Genomic DNA, 20,391 nt, shown 5'->3' on the forward strand with positions numbered 1-20,391 from the left:
CATGTCAGTGCGCCCTCCAGTGGACAAAATTAAATACATCTTTTATTTAACAGGAGTGACTGTACTATCCGCACAATTGACTAAACTTTCATAAATGATTATAAGTATTAAAAAACAAATAAATAAATAAATAAAAAGGGGGTGCGGCCGTGCTACCATGACGTCGAGGAAGCGCCTAGTAGTAAGTGAGTAGTTCCTTCCCATAACCGACATGGCGGCCTACGTGAGACGCATGCACCACGTTTCTCTGCACGTCTCCAACGTAGACAAACTGGCTGGCGACTTCATTAACAAATTCAAGTTCAACTTGTTCGCCACCAGACTGACGGAGCGGACCCGGCAGCTGGCCTTCAAGACCGGAGCGGCGGTGTTTGTCGTCAACGAGAGAGCGAACCGAGGAGACTCTGACCGGCTCAATGTCGAGCCGGAGCCGGAGCCGGCGGAAGAGCTCCAACCGCCGGCGGGGTGCCTCTACGACATCCCCCCGCACTACCCGGTGGACACGGTTTGCAACGTGTGCTTCGAAGTGGACGACGTCAACGGCTCGTTCGAGGCTCTGCGGCGGCTGGGCTGCAGCTTCCCGGTGCCGCCCACCACCGTGCGGGACCACCGGGGCCAGGTCACCTACGCCGTACTGCGCTCTGTGGTGGGCAACGTGTGCCACACGTTGATCGACAAGAGCGAGTACCAGGGAACCTTTTTGCCCGGTTTCCTGGTAACGGAAGGCGGCCAAGAGCAAGAGCAGCAGCGGCCGGCGGCTGTCACTCATGTGGATCACATCACATACGCGTGCCACACCGGCACCAGCCAGCAAGTCTTGAGTTGGTACCAGCAACTTTTTGGCTTCCACAGGTTCTTCATCCATAGGTGAGAGAGCCAAAATTCTATTAGTTTCAATTAGGGATGACAGTTTTTTTTTTTTTTAATAGCTTTTCCTCTTCTCATGTATAAAATAGAAAATAATAAATTCAGCTAAAATAAAATAAAAAATTGAAAAAGCAACAACCAAAATAATAATAATAATCAGCAAACATGCACATTTGTGGATGCCAAACTGCGAATATGCATCGACTAGGACTGCTCGATTGTGAAGAAAATATTAATCATGATTAATGTCATAATTAAAATCACAATTAGAACACTCATTTGTTTTTGTTTTTTTGGTACAAACCAAGAACATGCAGAAAATGTTAAGACAAATAAATTTCTTTGAAACACTGTAGTTATGCAAGTTCCTTTTGGACCAAACAAGATTTATTAAATTTGTCATTTTAAAATAAAATAAAAAAGTGCAAATATATAAACAACTCAAAATTAGTTTTAATATTTTAGTTTTTGTTTACAATTATGCCAATTTTGTAATGATGGAATGTAATTGAAATTGTAATTGAATTTTGATTATTTGCACAGTTCTACATGGACTGTAGTTTTAAGTTGGAATATCACCATCCGCCACTAGATGGCATACATGTTTTAGTTGCACTTATACTGTGTCTTTCTGATACGACTTTTTTTTTTTGCGGATTTGTAATATATGGGAGACAAAATAGTACCTCAATCATACAACAATTTTGAGTGAGTTGATTTTTATGATATAAAAAAAATGCACAAATTGAATTCTTGCGCTTGGTTGGCTGTTCAGCAGTTTTGTGCTGTCCTTGAATGGTAATTTTTATGTAAAAGAAATATGTATCTTAAAGCACCACAGTACGGCACGGATTGGCAGCAGCCGGCTGGATCTTGCTTGAAAACCGCAAAAGTTTGTTGTTGTTGGACGGTTGGTTGTCTACTGAGAACTCACCGCAAGAAGCGTGCACATTGCGCGACTAACTGAGTGGATTTTGGTCGCATCTCGCAATTGATGCATTGTGTCTTTGCAGAAAAGACGAGGCGGACAGTGGCTTCGTCATCAACCAGAAGGGCATCGGCCTCCGCCTCTCCGTCCTGGAGTATTGGAAATGTGGCAAGTCGGGCCTGTCGCTGCCCGGCAAACAGCCAAACGAGCCCGGCTGCAAGTTTGTCCTCGCCGAATCGCTGCCCGGCCAAGGTGGCGACAACAGCCGAGCAACTGTTCTATCGGCAAACGAGATGATTTGAATGTTTTCAATCATCTATGTCGCTGTTGTTGGACTTTCCTCCAGGCAGTAACCAGGTGGACACGTTCTTGGAGGCGCACCGAGCGGCAGGTATCCAGCACATCGGGCTCTACACGGGCGACATCGTGGGGGCGGTGCGCCACATGGCCGACGCCGGCGTGCGTTTCTTCACGCCTCCGCCCGCCTACTATACTGAGGTTTGTTGAAACGAACAACGGAATAAACTAACCGTTCCGACTAGCAGCAAGTCAAAATAATCATCAACTCGATTTGGCGTGCCGCAGGGTTCCTTCCCAAGTCAACAGTAATCCATGTTCGATTTGCTTATGAAACCAACATAACCGACAAGAAATAGTAGTTGCTTTTGAAAAATGCTTGTGGTGTACCGGCTGTGTTCCAATACCACTTCTGTTTTCTCAAAATAATTAATCCCGGTAGCAATTAACTGCCACATCGAAAAATATGATAAACGGGTAATGAGAACGTTTGCAATAAACAGAAATACAATAGTATGATAAAAGCAGTGCAATACATTATCAAGATCAAAATGACTCATTTTGGGAAAACAATTTTAAATGTTAGATTTGGTAATAATTTAGGGTGATCATATTACCATCCCCCCCCCCCAAAAAAAACAAACAAACAAACAAGAGGACACTTGCTCCGGCCTTGAAATTGTGGTACCAGTTGCAGTTACATTGTACTTCACCTCCTATTAATCACGCAATGCCAACCGGACATTTTCAAATATTTAAAAACCCCCGGATGCCCGAACAGGACGTAAGAAAATGGTCTGTCTCCCAAAATAGGACGTTTGGTCACCCTATATAATAAGTTACAGTAGTTATTTTTGAGTAATCAATTTCTAGAGATTAATAGATCTGATTACTTTCTATTTAAATTCAATTTATACAGTAAAATATATACTTATTTTATTAAATAAAAAACGTTTGACACATAGAAAAAAGTGAAATTCCCCCAAATAGTTTTGTGCAGTCAATTATTGTTTCATGAAAGGGCACTTTTTAATGCTGAATTTAAAATATTTGTTTTAAATATATTCAACTAACATTTTAAATGTATTCCAAAACATTTTATGTAATCAATACAATTTTAAGAGATCTGCTTACAGGTTTATTTGCTCAATAATGAATGAGTAGAACATTCTAAAAAAAAAAAAGAAAAAAAAAAGTTGAATTTCCCAAATTGGACTGTAATAAAGTACTTCCTATAAATATTTTTGGATATTGAAACTTGTGGTGCGACAGGTGGGAAAACTGCAGGAGATTGAGGACGCAGGACAGGATGCCCAGAAGCTGGCGCGCTACGGCGTTCTTCTGGATGCCGACCCGCAACAACAGGCGTCGTCGGCCAGCCAGGCGCAGAGGTCATCATCTGATTATATCTTCATTGAGTTTTTCTAAGTCCACAAAAAAAGCTCAAAGCTCAAAGGCCTGTTGTAAAAAATATCTCACCAGTCATTGGACGTTGTGTTGTAGAATCGATCATTTCCTACATCATTGTTGATATGAGGGGGGGAAAAAAAACTAAACAGAAGCTTTTATTTGAAGGCCGAATCTTTCTTTTCACCAAGCAAACGGTAATCCTCAAGCGTGACGTCCCCCTTCCTCCCTTCCCCAGGTACCTCCTGCAGGTGTTTTCCAAGCCCATCTTCGCCGAGGACACCTTCTTCCTGGAGCTGATCGAGCGGCGGGGCTCGAGCGGCTTCGGCGAGGGCAACATCCGGGCCCTGTGGAGGTCGGTGCAGGCGTACATGGACGGCAAGGAGGCGGAAGGCGTTCAGCAAAGTGCCCTGCAACAGTCACGTTAACAACTTTGAAGCACACTGGAAGTTTTTTTTTTTTTTTTTTAAATCAACCACTGGGCAGAAAGAAAGGCAACACTGAATGTACTAAATTATTTAGATTTTATTTTTTGCAGGGTTGTCAATCCATGCAAAAGGGTATCTTTGGTAGAATGTTGTAAATGAATATTAACATATTTATTCTGTGGGACCATGGGGCAAGAATCAACATCAACTGTTAGAAGCAAAATACACTTCCTGTTACAGTGAAAACTTTGAAGATTAACTCCAGAAAATGCAAACTTGTGACTCCGGTTCAAGTGATGCATGTTTTGCTTCTTGTGTTGTGTAAGAGAACATTTTTTTCTAAACTTACTGTACTTTTTCAGGTGCTCAACTCTCTAAGATCATGAGTGTGATGTTATGTACGGAAGCGTATTCACTTGAAGAAAAAAAATCTGGGTGTGGCAATAAACATCTTAAAAGTTTTTTTTCTTTTTGAAACCTAAACCGTTCCATTATATGAGAAGATACAATCATGTGGAGGCATCAGAAAAATTCTCGACAAAGTAGCATCCATTTTTCATCCACATAGTGTTTGAGACAACAGGTTATTATAAGGTTTTGAATGAATTTTGTAATCATTCATCAAAACAAGGAAAAAGGTCAGGCCCTGTAACATGAGTCTTTCAGCCAGTTGTCTGAACCACAGATGGTATATGCTGTAAGTAGGGGCCATAAACTAGAGACAAGCAAGCAAGCTCATTCTCATTTTCGTGGAACCTGCAGCATAGACTCGTGATGGATAAGCAGCGCCCCCTACGGGCTACATAAACACAATACAAGTGTGAAATAAACATGCAAAGATGTTTGCAGCCCTTCGTGCACAAAACCGGTCTGCCCTTTAACACGGAAGGCAGACAGTCGAAAAGGGGGCTGCAGGGAGGGGGATTAGTGGTACGCAACAGATGTTACTCCTTGATTAACAAAAAGGGTTTCTGCCAGGGGTAAGCTGAAAAGCGTACTGTACGTGAAGTAACGGGACGGGTAGGCAACCTAGCTTCCCCACCACATGGTCATTTATACATGCAAAAAGCATCAAAACGTATATTGGCAATCATTAAAAAGTTACTGCAAAATGATTTATATTTACAAATAAAGACGAGCAAACTACATGAACATGAAGTGACACTACAGAGCAAAGCCAAATTTCACTGCAATTAAACATTTTAAAAATTAAAACAAAATGTCTAATTGTACAAGAACTTTTTTACAGCAGTTTCAATAACGGTGTGAAATAATTGTTTTTATGTAGTTTTCCATATTGAATTATATACCATACAATTTATTATAAAATCATTTTATAATAATCCAATTTTATTAAAATGGGGTGCAGCAATGTGGGAATTTATGGGTACACATTTTTTAAGACATACTAATAAGGATGAGCAGTACAGAAAATGGATTGTCTAATGGTTGTACACCACTATTATCTATTAAGTCTATTTACAACACCATTTTATAAACAACAGCGTGTTTGTACAGTGAAACTATTCTTGAGTAAGTACTCTGCATGATGTGGTTAAGAGCAATGTCAAATGTCACTTCCTGGACATCTGTTTGCCATAAATGTATTTATTATTCCTTTTTTTTTTTTTTTTTTTTTTAAGACAGGTTATTGTTTGAGTTTTAGAAAGACAGATCTTACTATTAACCCCTCTGGGTCACATTAGTATGGTAAAGTTATCAGGTTTCAAGTTTTATGTTGTCTAAGCACTTTAGTGTGCACTTTAGTATGTACTGTGTGCCTGTGCGTATAACTGATTACTTTTCATTACAGCACGGCCGGATCGATCCATTACGTTCAAGGGACATTATTATTAAAATGCGCTTTGAATATACTGCCAACATCATACTCTGATAGAAATGTGTGTTCAACATGGGCTAGTTAAGGATATGGGAGTGTTTGAGGTCGAATAATTCACGTATCGCTGTTTTCATGTCTGGGAAAAGTGTCACGACGCCCCTCCGGGCTTGCCATGAATGGTATCGTCCAATGTGTGACGTCACGGGCCATGTTGGACAGTAGCGCAGTGGACTTGAGTAAATGTTGCACTTTACTTTTCTCCTCAACGTGTTCTCCGACTGCACGTCTCACGCTGCCTTTCGGTTTTGTTTGTTTTTGTTTTAAAAAAAGAACAGCAGATCCCAGCATGAACCGGCTACAGTGAAAAAGAAGCTCGAAGGTAATTAGACACTCAACTCAGGTCTAGGTAGTTGTAAATACGAAATGTGTTTACTAACTTGTTCGCTCTTTAACATGTTTTTGAATCATCAACAAAAGTGTTGATTGTTGGTCAAATAACTTAATATGGATTTGAAAACCTTAATCGACCATTGTCATGTTTCTTTTGTTCTCGGGGTGTGTAAATAACTACAATAAATTTACTATTTTGTTTTTTTCTCTCTCTCATTGTCAAGTCATCTTTATTTATATAGCGCTTTCAAAAAGCCGTAGCTGTCACAAAGTGCGTTAGAGAAACACAAAAAACAAAAACATTATTTCCACTCAAGGCAAAGTGTCCTAAAATGGTGCCGAAAAATGTCAACAAATTAAAAATATATACTGTATATATGTATTCTAATTTTACTTGATGTAAGTTGAAGCGTCCTGTTATGAGCTAGATAAGATAAATTCGGGATCCCACATGGGGCACAGTGGCGTGCAAGGGGGTGGGGCGAGTGGGGCCCAGGGATCCACCTGAGGGTGGGGGGTGGGGACCCCGTTGAACACCAAATTTTGTGTGGATACATATCTACAGCGAGTGCAAAAATGAAAAATGGTCCATCAAAATTGTAGCTACTCATTTTCTCAGAGATACTGTTAGAGTACTTTTAAAAAATCCTATATCTGGATTTAAAATCTATTTTTCTGTTCACTAACACTAAATATTCTCTAAGATGTTTAAAAATAAAATAGAATTTGGTTCAATGGGGAGAAAGTTAGCATGACAAAGTGATATATTTTGTTTAAAATCAAGGTTATCTTCGTGTCAGAATCCTAGTTAGGAACCAAAATGGGATATGAACCAGTTAAAAAAAATAAAGAAGCTAAGATTAAAAACTGTTATTTACTACAATGCAAATGCCCGTGCATTGCCATTAGTCATACATATTACGATGGCTTGTTGGATAAATTTTGGTCTAATCCAGCGATTTCAAACATTAAGATAAGCAAATCGGCGAAATGTTTAGACGACATCTCATGCCACTGGTGCCTCCCTGATGTATGGAGCTTATAGAAAGGTTTTTTATTGTGAGTTTTTCTTGCCATTTGTGTGTTAAAGTGCCATGATTACACTGGAATGTTGTCTTATGAGTCCAGCAGAACCAGAAATTTAAGCGCTCCGCTGCCGTCAGTCATTCAGTCGCGGTGGGGCTCATAAACGCACCCCTTGAACTCCGTGATGCGACAATACATATGGAAAATGTTACACTCCCACTCCACATTTGACCTTTTTTTTTTTGTAGATCCATTTTACGAGCGGATCACCACAAACCTCGTGTTTGCTCTGTAGCATGCGTGTAACATTCTGTGGGCGCTCGTCACGCCAATTTTCTTTGCCAGACTAATTCTCCTTTTGTGAGCGGGATATTGGCTGTTAAAGATAGCACTGATTGTTCTGGTTGCTGGGGGACAAACCAGAGAGTTCTTGCCTTAAACAAACAAATAACTTAATGAGGGTCATCAGAAGAGTTCCAGTGGTCTCGCCGTATGATCCTGCACATGATGTACTTGCGTAACAACAAGCGTACACGGTGCGGTTCTGCTTGTACCGCTATAGTCAAGTCAGGAAGTAATTCTGGTTCCGGTACGACGAAAACACGCCTGTTAGCTATCAGCTGCGGATGAGAATGAGAACGTGAATGTGAAAGTAAATAGGAAGGAATGTACCGCAATAGCTATGTTTCTATTTAACTGGTTTGGCGTATGGATCGCTATAACAACAATGTGATTGACATACACGTGGCCCAAAACCCTGACAAGATCTGCGTAAAATACGGGACCAAAAAAATGGGGATGGCGAAATCTGACACAAGTCTCAAAAACGGGATAACCCGGGACGGCTGACTAATCAACCCACGCACAATTCACCCGTTACATTCATTTAAAGGCATGGTCTTCAGTTTTCACTCAGGAAAATGCACTATATGAATACAGGATATATACACATGAACTCCTTTTCAATACACACCTCTGGGCTTCTGTTAATGTGTGGTGGTGATTTTTTCACTCGCTTACTCACTCACTGACGCTTGAGTGAGTGAGTGAGTGAGTGAGTGAAAAAAAAAAAATCACAAATTGAACATAAATCGATTGGTCATGCCTGGAGAGTGAGGCACAAGGATGATGTAATAGAAAAGTGCCTTGTTGGGTTCCTGTCTTGGATGCTGCTGAAGCAACAGAGCTAACCCACACCTCAAAATAACCATAGACAAAAATAATAATAATAATAATATTACAAAAAATGATGACTGTAGTGCCATGTTGAACCAAAATATGCTTCTTGCGTGTGATGTCATCACAAATTTGTGAAAAGAATCGAGGAGTGGAATTGTCAGGCAAGCAAACAAACGATTTCTATGGACTGAATTAATGGGAACTTGTTCCCCAAAAGAACTGGCTTTTTATCTCTATCCCTCATGAGGCAGTTTGAAAATAAAATCCTTGGCTCAATAAAGTTAGGAGACCCAAATTTAACGATGTGACGTCAGGAATTACCGCGTGAAAGAGGCGAAGGCACGTCTGTGCTGTCGTGCTGCGCGGGTAGCAGCGTGTTTGTGTTTTCAATTGTTTGCCCTTAAAGGTCTCCATTTGGGACGTTGCTCCTGCACTAATGTATACAGTGGTGGCGATTATGTGGTTGGGGGGATAATTAAACAGCAAACCCCCATGGGAGCGCGCCTCTGCTTGGTGGCCACGCTGCGCTTTTGTGTTTATGGTAAGCGGGCAGCTGGAAGCTGGAGGAGACATTGGCCCACCCCGGGGCCCCCTCCTCTGCTGAGCTCATTTCATTCATAAATGGACGTAGGTGAACGTACCCTACTTTGGTATGTTTTTCTTTGAGCCTGGCACCTGCCATTTTATGAACAACAACAGTGAAGAAAAAGTTTAGCCTCTGAGTGAATACACAATAACGCTGTCAGAAAAACTGGTTCCAACCGTTAATTAGGCGGTATTTGTAGCGTGACTTCTTTTTTTTTTATGACATGATTTGTCATAACACGCCATCCACGTTATGACACGAGACAAGGTCCAAACGTGACAAGCTAAAAAGTAGGCCATGAGCTTGACTTGAAAACTAGGAAACCTTTTTTGAAGGCGCTTTCCACCTACAGTAAGTTATGCAGTGTTCCTTTCATTGCCGCTTTTAGTGAAGCAGCCTTTTTTATTTATTTATTTATTTATTTAAACTCATTCACTCCCAGCAGCCATTTTGACTTGAAGCAAGTTCGCTCCCGGCTGTTTTACTAGATTTTGATTGATTTTGCAAGGCCCACAGAATATTGTGTTCTGTTGCTATAAAAACATGGAAACTACCAAAAGAAAGATTAGAACTTCTGATTTAATCAGGACAAAAAGTATAATTCTGTTTCCATTATAGCCAAGTTTGATCATTATTCAGAAATCTGCTTTGAATTTTGAAGAAATGGCTTGTTTTCTTGATGGCCCTGGTTGATCTCTTATACTCTGCTGCCACCCGTTGGCCGTTTTTGTCATTACTACCATTTTTTCCCCCAACCATTCTCTGCAGTTGAGAGCATCAAAGCCTTCTGTATGCTCTAGCATAAAAAAACGAAACGTATAAATTCGTCTTTGGGACACAATACATTTAAAATGGAACATATTTATACCTTTTTGGGAGCAAATGAGTTAAACAGTGAACCCTCACTATTCACATTACAGCAAAAAAAAAATAAAAGAAAAAAAAATAAAAACGGGTTACAATAACTCACACAGCACCATTAGTAAACAAACTCCCCTAAAGCCGTATCCCGCTGAGGGGTAAACATTTGCGACGCTAACGAATGTTGATTTCACGTCAGGGTTTGTTTTCGATTGAAGCACTCACTAAATGGTCTGTAAATGGTCTTAATAGTTTTCTAAAGCGTCTTAATGGCAAGGAGATTTTGAATATGCTTAACTTTTGAGGTGTATTTGTAAATATATATATATATATATATATATATATATATGTATGTATACACACACACACTTTTTTTTTTTTTTATTTCCACCAGCTGTCTCGGGGTTATAGCATGGATTAGCATTTGCGCTAATTGTCCGTCAAGACCCAAATCCTTATGTAATGTTTGTTGGCTGGGGGATTACAGTCTAGCCAATGTATGGAAAAGCTGTTCTAATTGGGAGACTTTGCGACCTCCCTGATAAGAAGCACATAGAAAAGTGTTTGAGGACTAGCACTTTTAGTAGCGCAACATATTCTGTCCCGACAGATAGTTTGGACATGTAAATGGGGCAAAAAATCCTATTTAATACATTTTAAATATCTATTAGTGTTATTTTTAATTTGTATGGTTTAAAGATTGATGTAAAGTGTACAGTGACACTTGTCTTTACTTTTTTGTATGAAGGTAAATTATTTAGAATTGTATTTATTTAATGGCATACCTTTTAAAATTAGCATTCATGTTCTTTGTACACAAACAATTGAAATTCTCCTGTTATATATTTAAATCCCATCCATAGTCTGCACTGCTTCACCTCACATGTGTGCTACAGTCAACCAAATCGACTTCAGGGTACATTCTGAACTGGTCGCCAATCAATTGCAGGGCACATATAAACAATCATTCAAATACAGAAATAAAGTTCAAGCTGAAAGTAAGTCCTTTCTAATGCAAATAAGAGGCCATTTCATTAAGTCTTTGTAAATGCACTTTATACACAACTCTCTCACTGGTTGTCTGTATTGAATTGGCCAGTCAGATTGATGCTACATGCTAATGCTGTTGAACATCACCCGTGTCCTCCTCACATTGCACTTGTTATGATAAAGACCAGGAATGTAAATTATACGATGGACGTAAACACAGGGTCTTGTGATAAAACGCACACACAGATCTGTGACGTCATCCATCCGGCCTCGCAGAAGCTACATGGTGCTCGCATCCTCCACAACTAGGAAGGTTGTTTTGATAACCGCAAGGTCGGCTATTCCGAGCCGCCACCCCCATTCTGAGGATTCAATTACACAACTTTGACTTTGTAAATAACTTTCTCTTCCACGACTGTGAATCGTCCGTTCCGACGTGTAAAGAATAAAAGTGTCCGACCGAGGGATGCTAGACAAAAATAAAACTCAACTTCGTGTGTCTCTCCATCAGGATCGGCAGGAGTGAACATTGGCCATGTCCCACTTGACTGACACTCACCAGAACGGCTCGGGACTGGGATGTGCGTCGCCATGGTGATCATTTGCAAGAAGAGGCTGGAAAAGGGCGGCGGCAATGTAACGTCAAAAAACACACACCTGGGCCCGGTCAGTGAGTGGCTCGTTGTCTCGAGCGTCAACTTGAATTCTGACTTGCTCCGGAAAACCGGTCGGGCAACATTTCACGATGGAAATGAAATTAAGAACACGGGACGCTTTTGTCGCCGTTACATTGAATTGCATCATGACTCATTATGGTCCTCCGCCAGCTATCGGCGCAGTGTTTCTGTCACCCGCTCCCCATTTACTCCACTCACAGTCACAATAGAGTCGTTCAAGTTCCGCAACTCTGACTCATTTTGTAAATCACGTAGGTGGAGGAGTAGAAGAAGAATTCCGTGTTGCCCTCTGGGCCACAAGAAACGCAGTCGAAACGTCTATGTGATTATTTTGGTCTTATTTCCACAGAATATGAGCCAAGGGACCACCCTCTTCACACGTGAACTCACGGGTAAGTCACAAAGACGACATACTTGAAATGCACTTACAACCTGAGGAAGGACGTACAAAATGGATGCACAATCAAAACATTAATCCAGCCTAGTTTATTGTGCAGCATCATGCGACACATTACACCAGATTGTTCAACAAGCCAGATTCTTATCAGTCGTCTTGTAGAACTCCCGGTGTTAATCTCTCTGGGAGAACAGGAAGTGCTACTTTGGTTATAAATAAACCCCAAAAGGACGAAAAGCTGTAAAATAAAAGTCTTCACTCAGCTGTCAGGAGACCAGAGGAAGGATAAGAGAAAGGAAAGATGAAACAAATCCAGCACTGACTAAAGAAAGGAAGGAAGGAGTGATGAGACTTAGATTCATCAGAAACAGACAGACTCTAATCTCAGCGTTAGGCTAAGTCTACAGTTGAGGTTCCGGTGGGAATCCACAAAGGAAGACATTAAAGTGCGTGTGGCAAATGTGTTGCAGATACAAGGCGATGGTGCGAGGTGGCACACGGCTGCGCCTCACCGCAGAGTCCCGTCGGCACGAGCCTGGAGAGCCTTTGGGACGTTCTGCCTGAGGTGCACCGGAGCGCCACCCACTGGGGTTGGAGTGCGAGTTCCACGTCATCCAGCACCATCAGCAGCCTCCTACAGAACCTCAGCCTGACTGAGCCGGTGGCGGCGGCGCCACCCAGCAAACGCCAATGCCGCTCCCTCTCCTGCTCCGACGAGCTTCACCGCGCCACCTGGCGACCGCAGGGATCCCGAGTGTGGACGGCGGTGGAAAAGAGGCGGTGCCACAGCGGCGGGAGCGTCCACCGCGGCGGAGCGGCTCAGGCGGGCTTCCCGGCCATCCAGCGCAGCGCCAGCTTCAGCCTCCCCGCCGCCCTGGCCCAGCCCTTCTACCTCGCTCACGAAGAGATCCCCGAGCCCTGCGGGTCTTCTTCGCCGGTCAGCTCGCCCGACTCCACTCCCGAGCTGGAGCGCCGGGGAGGTCCGGGGGGTCTGGCCCGCAGCCGCTCGCAGCCCTGCGTCCTCAATGACAAGAAGATCGGGGTCAAGCGCAGGAGGCCGGATGACACGCAAAGGCCATCGCTGGATCTCGCAAAGATGACTCAGGTTGGTATTATGTGACTTATCATTGGACTTACTGGAAACCCCTGCAGACTCAAATAATTTGGTTCACTGACTCAAAATAGTGGAAACACTGCGGACTCTGAGCATTCAGTTAAATCAGGTGTCTGATTTGAATTAGTTGAATCACCTAAAATAGAGAGAGACCAACGTGTTTTTTTTCAGGGCCGGTACAGATACTGATTATAAGTAGTCAAGGACACCAATAGGCGTTTTTCCACTGCCGGAACCTTTGGGGAACTTTTCAGTTTACCTTGGTAAAATTCATTTTGGGCGTTTTTCCACCACCAACAATTACCAGGGTAATTAAATTCCCCAGGGGGCATCCAAGTACTATCTTAGCAGCAGGGTCTTGCTGAGCCAGGCAGGAACTTTGAGGGGGCGGGCTGCGATGACCATGGCCGATTGGTCAAATTTGGGGCCGTTGTTTTTACGTCAGCTGGACTCAAACTCATTTGAATCAATTACCGAGAACTACAAGACGCTGTGGAATCACAAATCCCCTGCGGAACTTTTACCACCAAGAACTCCTTTTACCCAGAACTCAAAGTTCCTGGGCTTGTTGGTGGAAAAACACCAACCAACCATTATTTGGAGCCAATATTTTCAGTAAGAGGGAACATATAGGCATCAAAATAAAAAAAAAAAATACAAAAATATATGGAAGTGGAGGAAAAAAAAAATCTTAGTCAAGTCTTTGTTTTAAAAATCTAACAAAAAGTTCTGGGATTGTTTTCAAAAGTTACATAAAAACTGAATCAATTGTTTCCTACAGTAAATGTATTAAATGTCAAAATATCGATTCTGAAGGATTACATTTTGTGATTCAAGACTTGGAATTGCAGCCACTGACCGACTTAACCGCGGTCACACTGCAGGCTGGCGCACTGCTTAAGGCAGTGTGTCATTTAGCCGCCTATGCCAGGGAGTGAGACAGCTGCGGCATAGGTCACGGTTAGTGGGCCGTGGTTATAAGCGATATTGATTGGGGTAAATTCGGCTTGAGTGGGCGGATCGCTGCCACAGGCCTCGCCTCGCAAGATATCGATCCGTTTCCCTGGACAGCCAGTCAAGGTCAGAGCGGATGATGAGTTGTTTGGTAGATGGTTCACCAGGGCACTGTGATGGAGGGTCTTTCCTGTGTGTGATCTTTCCAAATTGTTTGGGGCGGCCTCACACTCAAATCTCCAGCACGCCTGTTTGGTGATTACGTAAGCCACCGAGGGGCTTTGACTGGGTTCCTTTCTCTGTAGTGTTTAACCGTGAGGCAGCTGTTCCGTCTTCTCCACATTAAAGCGTAAAGATGGGATCATTCCCAATCCGGGCGAAGCTTCCCGCTCCGAGTGCGCAGCTGTCGGGATCCTGGCGTCCGTTCCGCTCGAGGTCCTTTGTAGGTTCTCCCACATGTATGCCTTCATTTTGCTCAGTGCACTTGCAAAGCGCTGAACATACATGTGGTGTTATTCTAATCTACAAAGTCAGATTCATTCCCAAACAAGCACGCCACAAACATTAAGTTACTATCTGTAATGTACAGAGGATCCATGTTGTTTTAGGTTGTAGGCATTTGTAAAAGTCACTCTCATGTCTTTATCTGGATCTACCATCACTTTCTTAGGAATCACCTAACAAGGAGGTTTCTGTTTTCTATCCATCTTTGCAGAAACTTCAGAACTTCCACAGCCTCAGCTGCCCGAGAATCTCAGGACACATCGAGGACTCTTCTATGAGCAACGCTGCGGACGACGTTCCGCCTATAACCAAGCACGAGCCGCATGGCCTCACCATCCCGGAGGCGGACCGAATCTCTACGCGCCGCAAAGATAAAGCGGACCCGTGGACGGGCCTTTGTAGCGCCGGGAAGGACGCCTGTCTGCTCGGAGGCGAGCTGGACATCGAGCAGATCGAGAGGAATTGAGACTGACTTGCAAGTCTTATAGACAAAAGGAAGTTATGCACTCATTTGGGGAGGGAATAGTCTTAAGCTGCCAGCCGCCCAACTACGCAGGGGTTCCAAGTGTGTCTCGGGAGACAAGGCAATCAGGAAGCGTCAAATGGAGGTGAAAATACTAACGAGTCTTAACATTTTTTCCGTAACCCCCTCACCATATTACATTTGGAGAGAATTTGCAGCAGGCTTGTCCAAATTCTCTGCAGTGGGGGAAGTTGGACGACGAAACGGACAAAAATGGACACATGGGAACGACTCAACCCGCAACAGGAAAACAGCCCTTCTTTCCGAGATAGACGCAAGATCCTTTATGATGCTAATAGCATTAATATTTGACAATTTGTAATGACAAGATGTCAAAAGGTGCGTATTTCTATTATGAATAAACAGTTTTAAATGTGTCATGTGTTTCTTTTTTTTTAGCCATTTAAAAATGCAAACCGAAGCAGGCCTAGAAAAGCTCTCTGCGGGACACCAACTGAAGTTTCTAAGTTATTTTGTATTTAATGCGACAATGCAAACTGACCCAATTAGAGACAAGCCACAACATACTCAATGAGCCTGTGTTTGTGAAGCCGACCGAACAAGGATGATGCCCGGTCTCTTTTTTTTTTTTTTTTGGTGGGGGGGTTATGATTGTGACTTGAGTGTTGGCACTAAGCTGCAGTTCACCCCAAAGGCCTACCCCCCCAGCCCACGCAGCCTTCCCTGTACGAGGGGAAACAAAAGGGTCTTTTTCTTGCGAGGAGCCCAATGACGTGCGAGGCGCTTGTGAATGTGGGCCATGTGTCAGGCCTGCTTGCTATCCTCACTCCGACAACAAAACTTGTTCCCTTACCATTCATTCCAGACTTCACATTCGAATCAAAGTGGAAGGCGTTATGTCGGACTTAAAATTCACCCGAGTTACAAGTTCACCACTATTACGAAACGCTGCTCTGTCCTAACACTTTGAGACGGATTAAAGTTATTTTTCCAGAAGCTAAACCTTCAACATCCTGTGCATCCCCGGCCGACCTTTTAATCAGCAGCATTGCAGCGAGTGGAAGGAGAGCATGTTCTCATGCAAGATAGCGGTACAAAAAAGGAGGGAGGGGGTCCACAACCACCCCTCAACAATAAAATGGTTATGACGTGTTCATTGTGGTCACAACAGGTCTTATCGAATGACAGTTGGTCCTACATTCACGCTGAGTCACATCGTGCTCATATAGTCAAATCTACAAGTCACACATTTTCCTGTAGAAGCACACCACAAACTTTCAGGAAGTAAATTATTAGCTGTAGTTAGAGCTGGGCAATATGGCCTTAAAAAAAAAATATATATATATATTTACACAAAAATCCAATTTCAAAGTCCCTCATTTAAAAGTCTATCAAATAAATATCATACACCACCATTGCCAAACTCAAGATCAGATCAGGCCCACCTAATCATTTTATGTGGCCCACGGAAGCAATAGGGACGTAACGATAACGGCAATATCGCAATATTAAAACTGCTACAATATATTACGATATTAAAAGGAGCATATCTGCTAAAAAAAATAAAAAAAAAAAGTCGGGTTGATTTCCATGTGTGCAGTTCTCACACCCCCTGGAGGCTATTTTTTTTTTTTTTAGTGCAGTTTAATTTTCACATGGCATCTTTTGGCCCTTCAATGTTTAAAATCCATGTTAAGAGTCAGATGAAGTGGGGCGTAAAACGCTTGTGAACCGATTCAGTATGTGGAGGAACGCAATGTGTGCTTGCATTAGCAAGTAAGTGCCTCAATATTTTTTTATATATATATTTATGTATTTTTATAATAATATTTGTATATTTTTCATTGTTATAAATGACAAAAGCACAATATATTGTGTTTTTTTTTCTTTTCTACAATATTGAGACTTTTTGCATCGCCAACCTCCCCACAATATTGTGATAATTATATCGTGACATTCATATCGTGATATTGTATTGTAATGTTCGGATATCGTTCCATCCCTAGTAAGCAAATTCATCTTCACGTTTCTTGCTGAAATACCAAAATTGCTAATTGTCTTTACTTGTAAAATTGAGGTATTGCAAGCCTTTTTTTGCAATTGCCATCAAAATTGCCACTTTATTTCCTGTCAGACGAAAGGTGCAGGTGTGCAGAGTTTATTTGACAAGCTAGTTCCTGGTCAAGGGCAGAGTGCACACAACTCAAAACACTTCACACTAATTCACTCCAGCCTAAGGTGCTTCTTTCTGAGATTTATGGCGCTTCTAACATAACATTAGCTCCACCTGCATAATCTAAAGAGGTTCCATACAAGAACAAAGATAAGGCGGCTGAGTCAGTTATTAATGGGAGGTTTTGGGATGGAGATGATCTGACAGACACACTCCAGACTTCGTGCCCCCCCCCCCCCCAAAAAAAAAGGTGTCAGTTAGCTTAGCATTGAAAATGAGATCATCGGCTTAATAATGAGCTTGTGGAAGGAAAGGAGACGCCGCAGTCGTCTCATGTTTTGACTGCACGGGACAATGAGCTGTCCGGAAAAAAACAGGAAGTTGTACGTGTGTTTGTGTTAATCTCGCTAACTAGCATGCTAGCGTTAGATATCATTTGCAACCTTTTTCATTAGCGTTATTATTCAGACGCTGTTTGGACTGATGTGGAGAACTTATGGATGGGAAGAAAAAGAGAAAAAGTCCAATTCAAATTTAATAGGCAAAGGAGGCCAAAAGGCAATAAAACATTGGCCCAAACGTAGACTTTATGTTTGAGGTGTTTGCAAAGCCACAGCAGCTGCGCGCACTTTACAGTCAGCCGCCGCTCAGGTTTATTCCCCAATCAAAAAGAGGAGTGGCACTTCTGTCCTTCATAGCTTTTCATTACCTTTAATTGCCCAATAACAATCAAGCTTGTGTCAGTCCGCGGTGAAGTGAACCGCAAAGACCTCAATTAATCACTTGGCAATGGGCTTTTTGTTCTTTGCGCTGGATCCATTTGGGTCCACTGGAACCTCCAGGGCAGCGGCCATCCAACAATCGTTTTTGTTTTATTCCAGCTGGCCTGCCCCGGCCCTATTTCTCGCCAGTTTCTCATAGAGGCTAACCTCGGCGCGGGACGCTGGAGTGAATGCTAACGAGCGGTTAATGATGCAACAATAAGGCGACCGGGGCCCCCGGGAGAAGCTCGGCCGGGAAACCAATGATGTTTGAGATGCTTTACAAGAAGATTCCAGGGGCGATTGGTCATATTTGGGTTGCGTTTGGTGTCTTGAAAGCTTTTCGTTTCACAGATGTAGGGAATTGTGAATTCCAGGTAGACGACAACTATTCACAAGACTCAGAGATTGATGATTGCCACATATCATAGAATCATAGATGACTTTATTGATTCTAATAATCCAAAATCCACGACAAGGACAAAAGTATTGAGACAAGCTTCTTCATGGACAACTTAGTTCTTCCAAATCCTAATTTTTTGCCTTAACCAATTCTTCCAACTTGGTGTGAATGAGCCCTTTTCTGTTCATTTTCGCATGATTAGATGAATTTGACAGAACTTGACAGGGTCGACTTCAAACCCGTCAAACATTGTTTGACTGAACTAGAATGGAGGAGGTTAAGTGGACCCAGAAAAGTAGAAAAAAGGAGTAGATCAACACTGATTTATGAGGCGAGCGTTATTTGACGCTGCTGGTGTGACAATAAACTCCCCCCCGAGGAAAACTGACACCGGCGTAACGTTAGTAAGTCAGCATTCAGTCTATGACAATCATGTAAGACACACCGAGATACAGTATGTGTACTAGACTATTATGTCATGATACTTGCACTTGCACATGGTACTAGACTAGACTATGACCTACTTTCTGAATCCGATTTGATTCTTATACGTGGGAGTTGTGTCAGATGATTCTACGAAAGGAACAACAACTCTACTCAACCAAGCCCAGTACTGAATCACTGTTCTGGACGATGACCCCTTTTCTGATTTTGCGGGGTCATGTCAAAGCCACATCACCTTAGCGGGCTCCCCTGTGGCTGAGGATCATGTCCACCGCTTGGGCCAGGTGGTCGGCCGTCCCGTCGGCAGTCACGGTCGGGTGCTTCTGGTCGCTGGGCCTGAGGAGTAACCAAAGAAGAAAGGTTGATCACAGGGTGTCGAGCGAAAGATTCCGGTGCTAAATTGTTCCCAGGAGATCATAAGCGCTCGCGTCAACAAAGTATGTGCCGTGTGTGGGTGCCTGAGGGTGTGTGCGTGTTTTGGACTTCTTATCAGTCTCGCTCTGATGCAAACTGGCTGCAGGCAAGTCCCAAGTAAATCGCAGGATGATTAAAGCTACAAAACACGAGGAGTTATGCTATTTTAAAACTCAAAACTCTGTAAAATAGCAGGTGTGTGTGTCTTAGACTCCCCCCGTTAAAATGCCTTACTCTTCGAGTACTATTTTAATATTTACACACCTGATAACAAGATGCAGGCTTTTTGGAAAATCCTGGCTATGTCCCACTTGTGGCAACGATGCAAGATGTAAAAATTTTGATGCTATTCCTATTTATAATCACTTGTGTAAAATGCACGCGGGAAATTCTGGCATGTGGGACTTTTTAAAATGAGAACTTTTACCATTTTTATAATATGGGAGATTACTGTCTTGTGTAGGACTCCTACACAAATTTTAGAGTTTTTCTTGTGTACAGAATTCAGAGATGGCCACCTCCATCTAAATTCCATCTAATTTGCTCGCCACCTCCAGCCCGAGCCACTGATCTCTAGGGGTGGGAGAAAAAAATAAATAAAAAAAAATCGATATCGCAATATATTGTTGCGCTCTCTGTTGCAATAAATTATCGATACACTGACGGTAGATATCGATATAATGTGTCCAGTTGTGCAGTGTTATGTTAAATGTTTATGCACTTTCATTTGTATCACTTTACAATGTTTACAGTTAAAAGACTAAGAGGCAGTGAGGCACTATGCAGAACTTTGTACATTGTACAAAGTTTGGCATTGAATAAATGCATAATTAGACATTTTCCTTTTTATGGGCATTTGTTGGCTTTTTCAGTCATATATCGTGATATATTGCTAAATTTTTTGTTGACAATGTATCAAAAATCGTAGATATCGTGTATCGTGATGTTAAGCTTTAATGTACCGAAGTACTGCAATTGGCTGGCAACCAGTCCAGGGTGTACCTCATCTACTGTCCAAAGCCAGCTGAGATAGGCTCCAGCACCCCCCACCACCATTGTGAGGAATAAGCGGTCAAGTAAATGGATGGATGTACCGAAGAAAAAACAGATCATGGAGCAACCGTTGCACACACCCATTTCCCATTTTTGAGGCAGAGGTGGTGCGCTCCAGCCATCGCCAAACTCATAAAAACACAGCATATACAACAAACATAACTATTTTAATCAATCAATCAAACTTTATTTATATAGCACCTTTCATACATTC

The 20,391-nt window shown here is 42.4% G+C and overlaps 3 protein-coding genes across 5 annotated transcripts in view; 2 read left to right on the forward strand and 1 right to left on the reverse strand.

The window, feature by feature from the left end:
* Positions 1-164: 164 nt before the first annotated feature.
* On the forward strand, positions 165-4,388 carry hpdl (4-hydroxyphenylpyruvate dioxygenase-like). The gene is made up of 5 exons (XM_077502545.1): positions 165-867; positions 1,881-2,047; positions 2,142-2,293; positions 3,365-3,483; positions 3,738-4,388. The coding sequence occupies exons 1-5, from the start codon at positions 212-214 to the stop codon at positions 3,925-3,927; spliced, it is 1,284 nt and encodes a 427-aa protein (XP_077358671.1). The 5' UTR covers positions 165-211; the 3' UTR covers positions 3,928-4,388.
* Positions 3,114-20,391, reverse strand: part of lhpp (phospholysine phosphohistidine inorganic pyrophosphate phosphatase) — a 106,192-nt gene continuing 88,914 nt past the window's right edge. Inside the window, exons 9-10 of one of the 3 annotated variants that reach the window (XM_077502552.1) lie at positions 18,946-19,046; positions 3,114-3,909 (exon numbers count right to left, since the gene is read on the reverse strand). In XM_077502552.1, coding sequence (XP_077358678.1) covers positions 18,947-19,046 — 100 coding nt within the window. In that variant the 3' untranslated portion in view covers positions 3,114-3,909; position 18,946. Of the gene's footprint in view, positions 3,910-16,551; positions 19,047-20,391 lie in introns of those variants that run through there. The other 2 variants (XM_077502550.1, XM_077502551.1) reach the window with 2 other exon arrangements.
* Positions 5,922-15,346, forward strand: fam53b (family with sequence similarity 53 member B). The gene is made up of 5 exons (XM_077502549.1): positions 5,922-6,146; positions 11,311-11,465; positions 11,826-11,868; positions 12,344-12,978; positions 14,657-15,346. The coding sequence occupies exons 2-5, from the start codon at positions 11,379-11,381 to the stop codon at positions 14,909-14,911; spliced, it is 1,020 nt and encodes a 339-aa protein (XP_077358675.1). The 5' UTR covers positions 5,922-6,146; positions 11,311-11,378; the 3' UTR covers positions 14,912-15,346.

The sequence above is a fragment of the Festucalex cinctus genome, chromosome 17 (assembly GCF_051991245.1).
Source record: "Festucalex cinctus isolate MCC-2025b chromosome 17, RoL_Fcin_1.0, whole genome shotgun sequence".
Taxonomy (NCBI): Eukaryota; Metazoa; Chordata; class Actinopteri; order Syngnathiformes; family Syngnathidae; genus Festucalex; species Festucalex cinctus.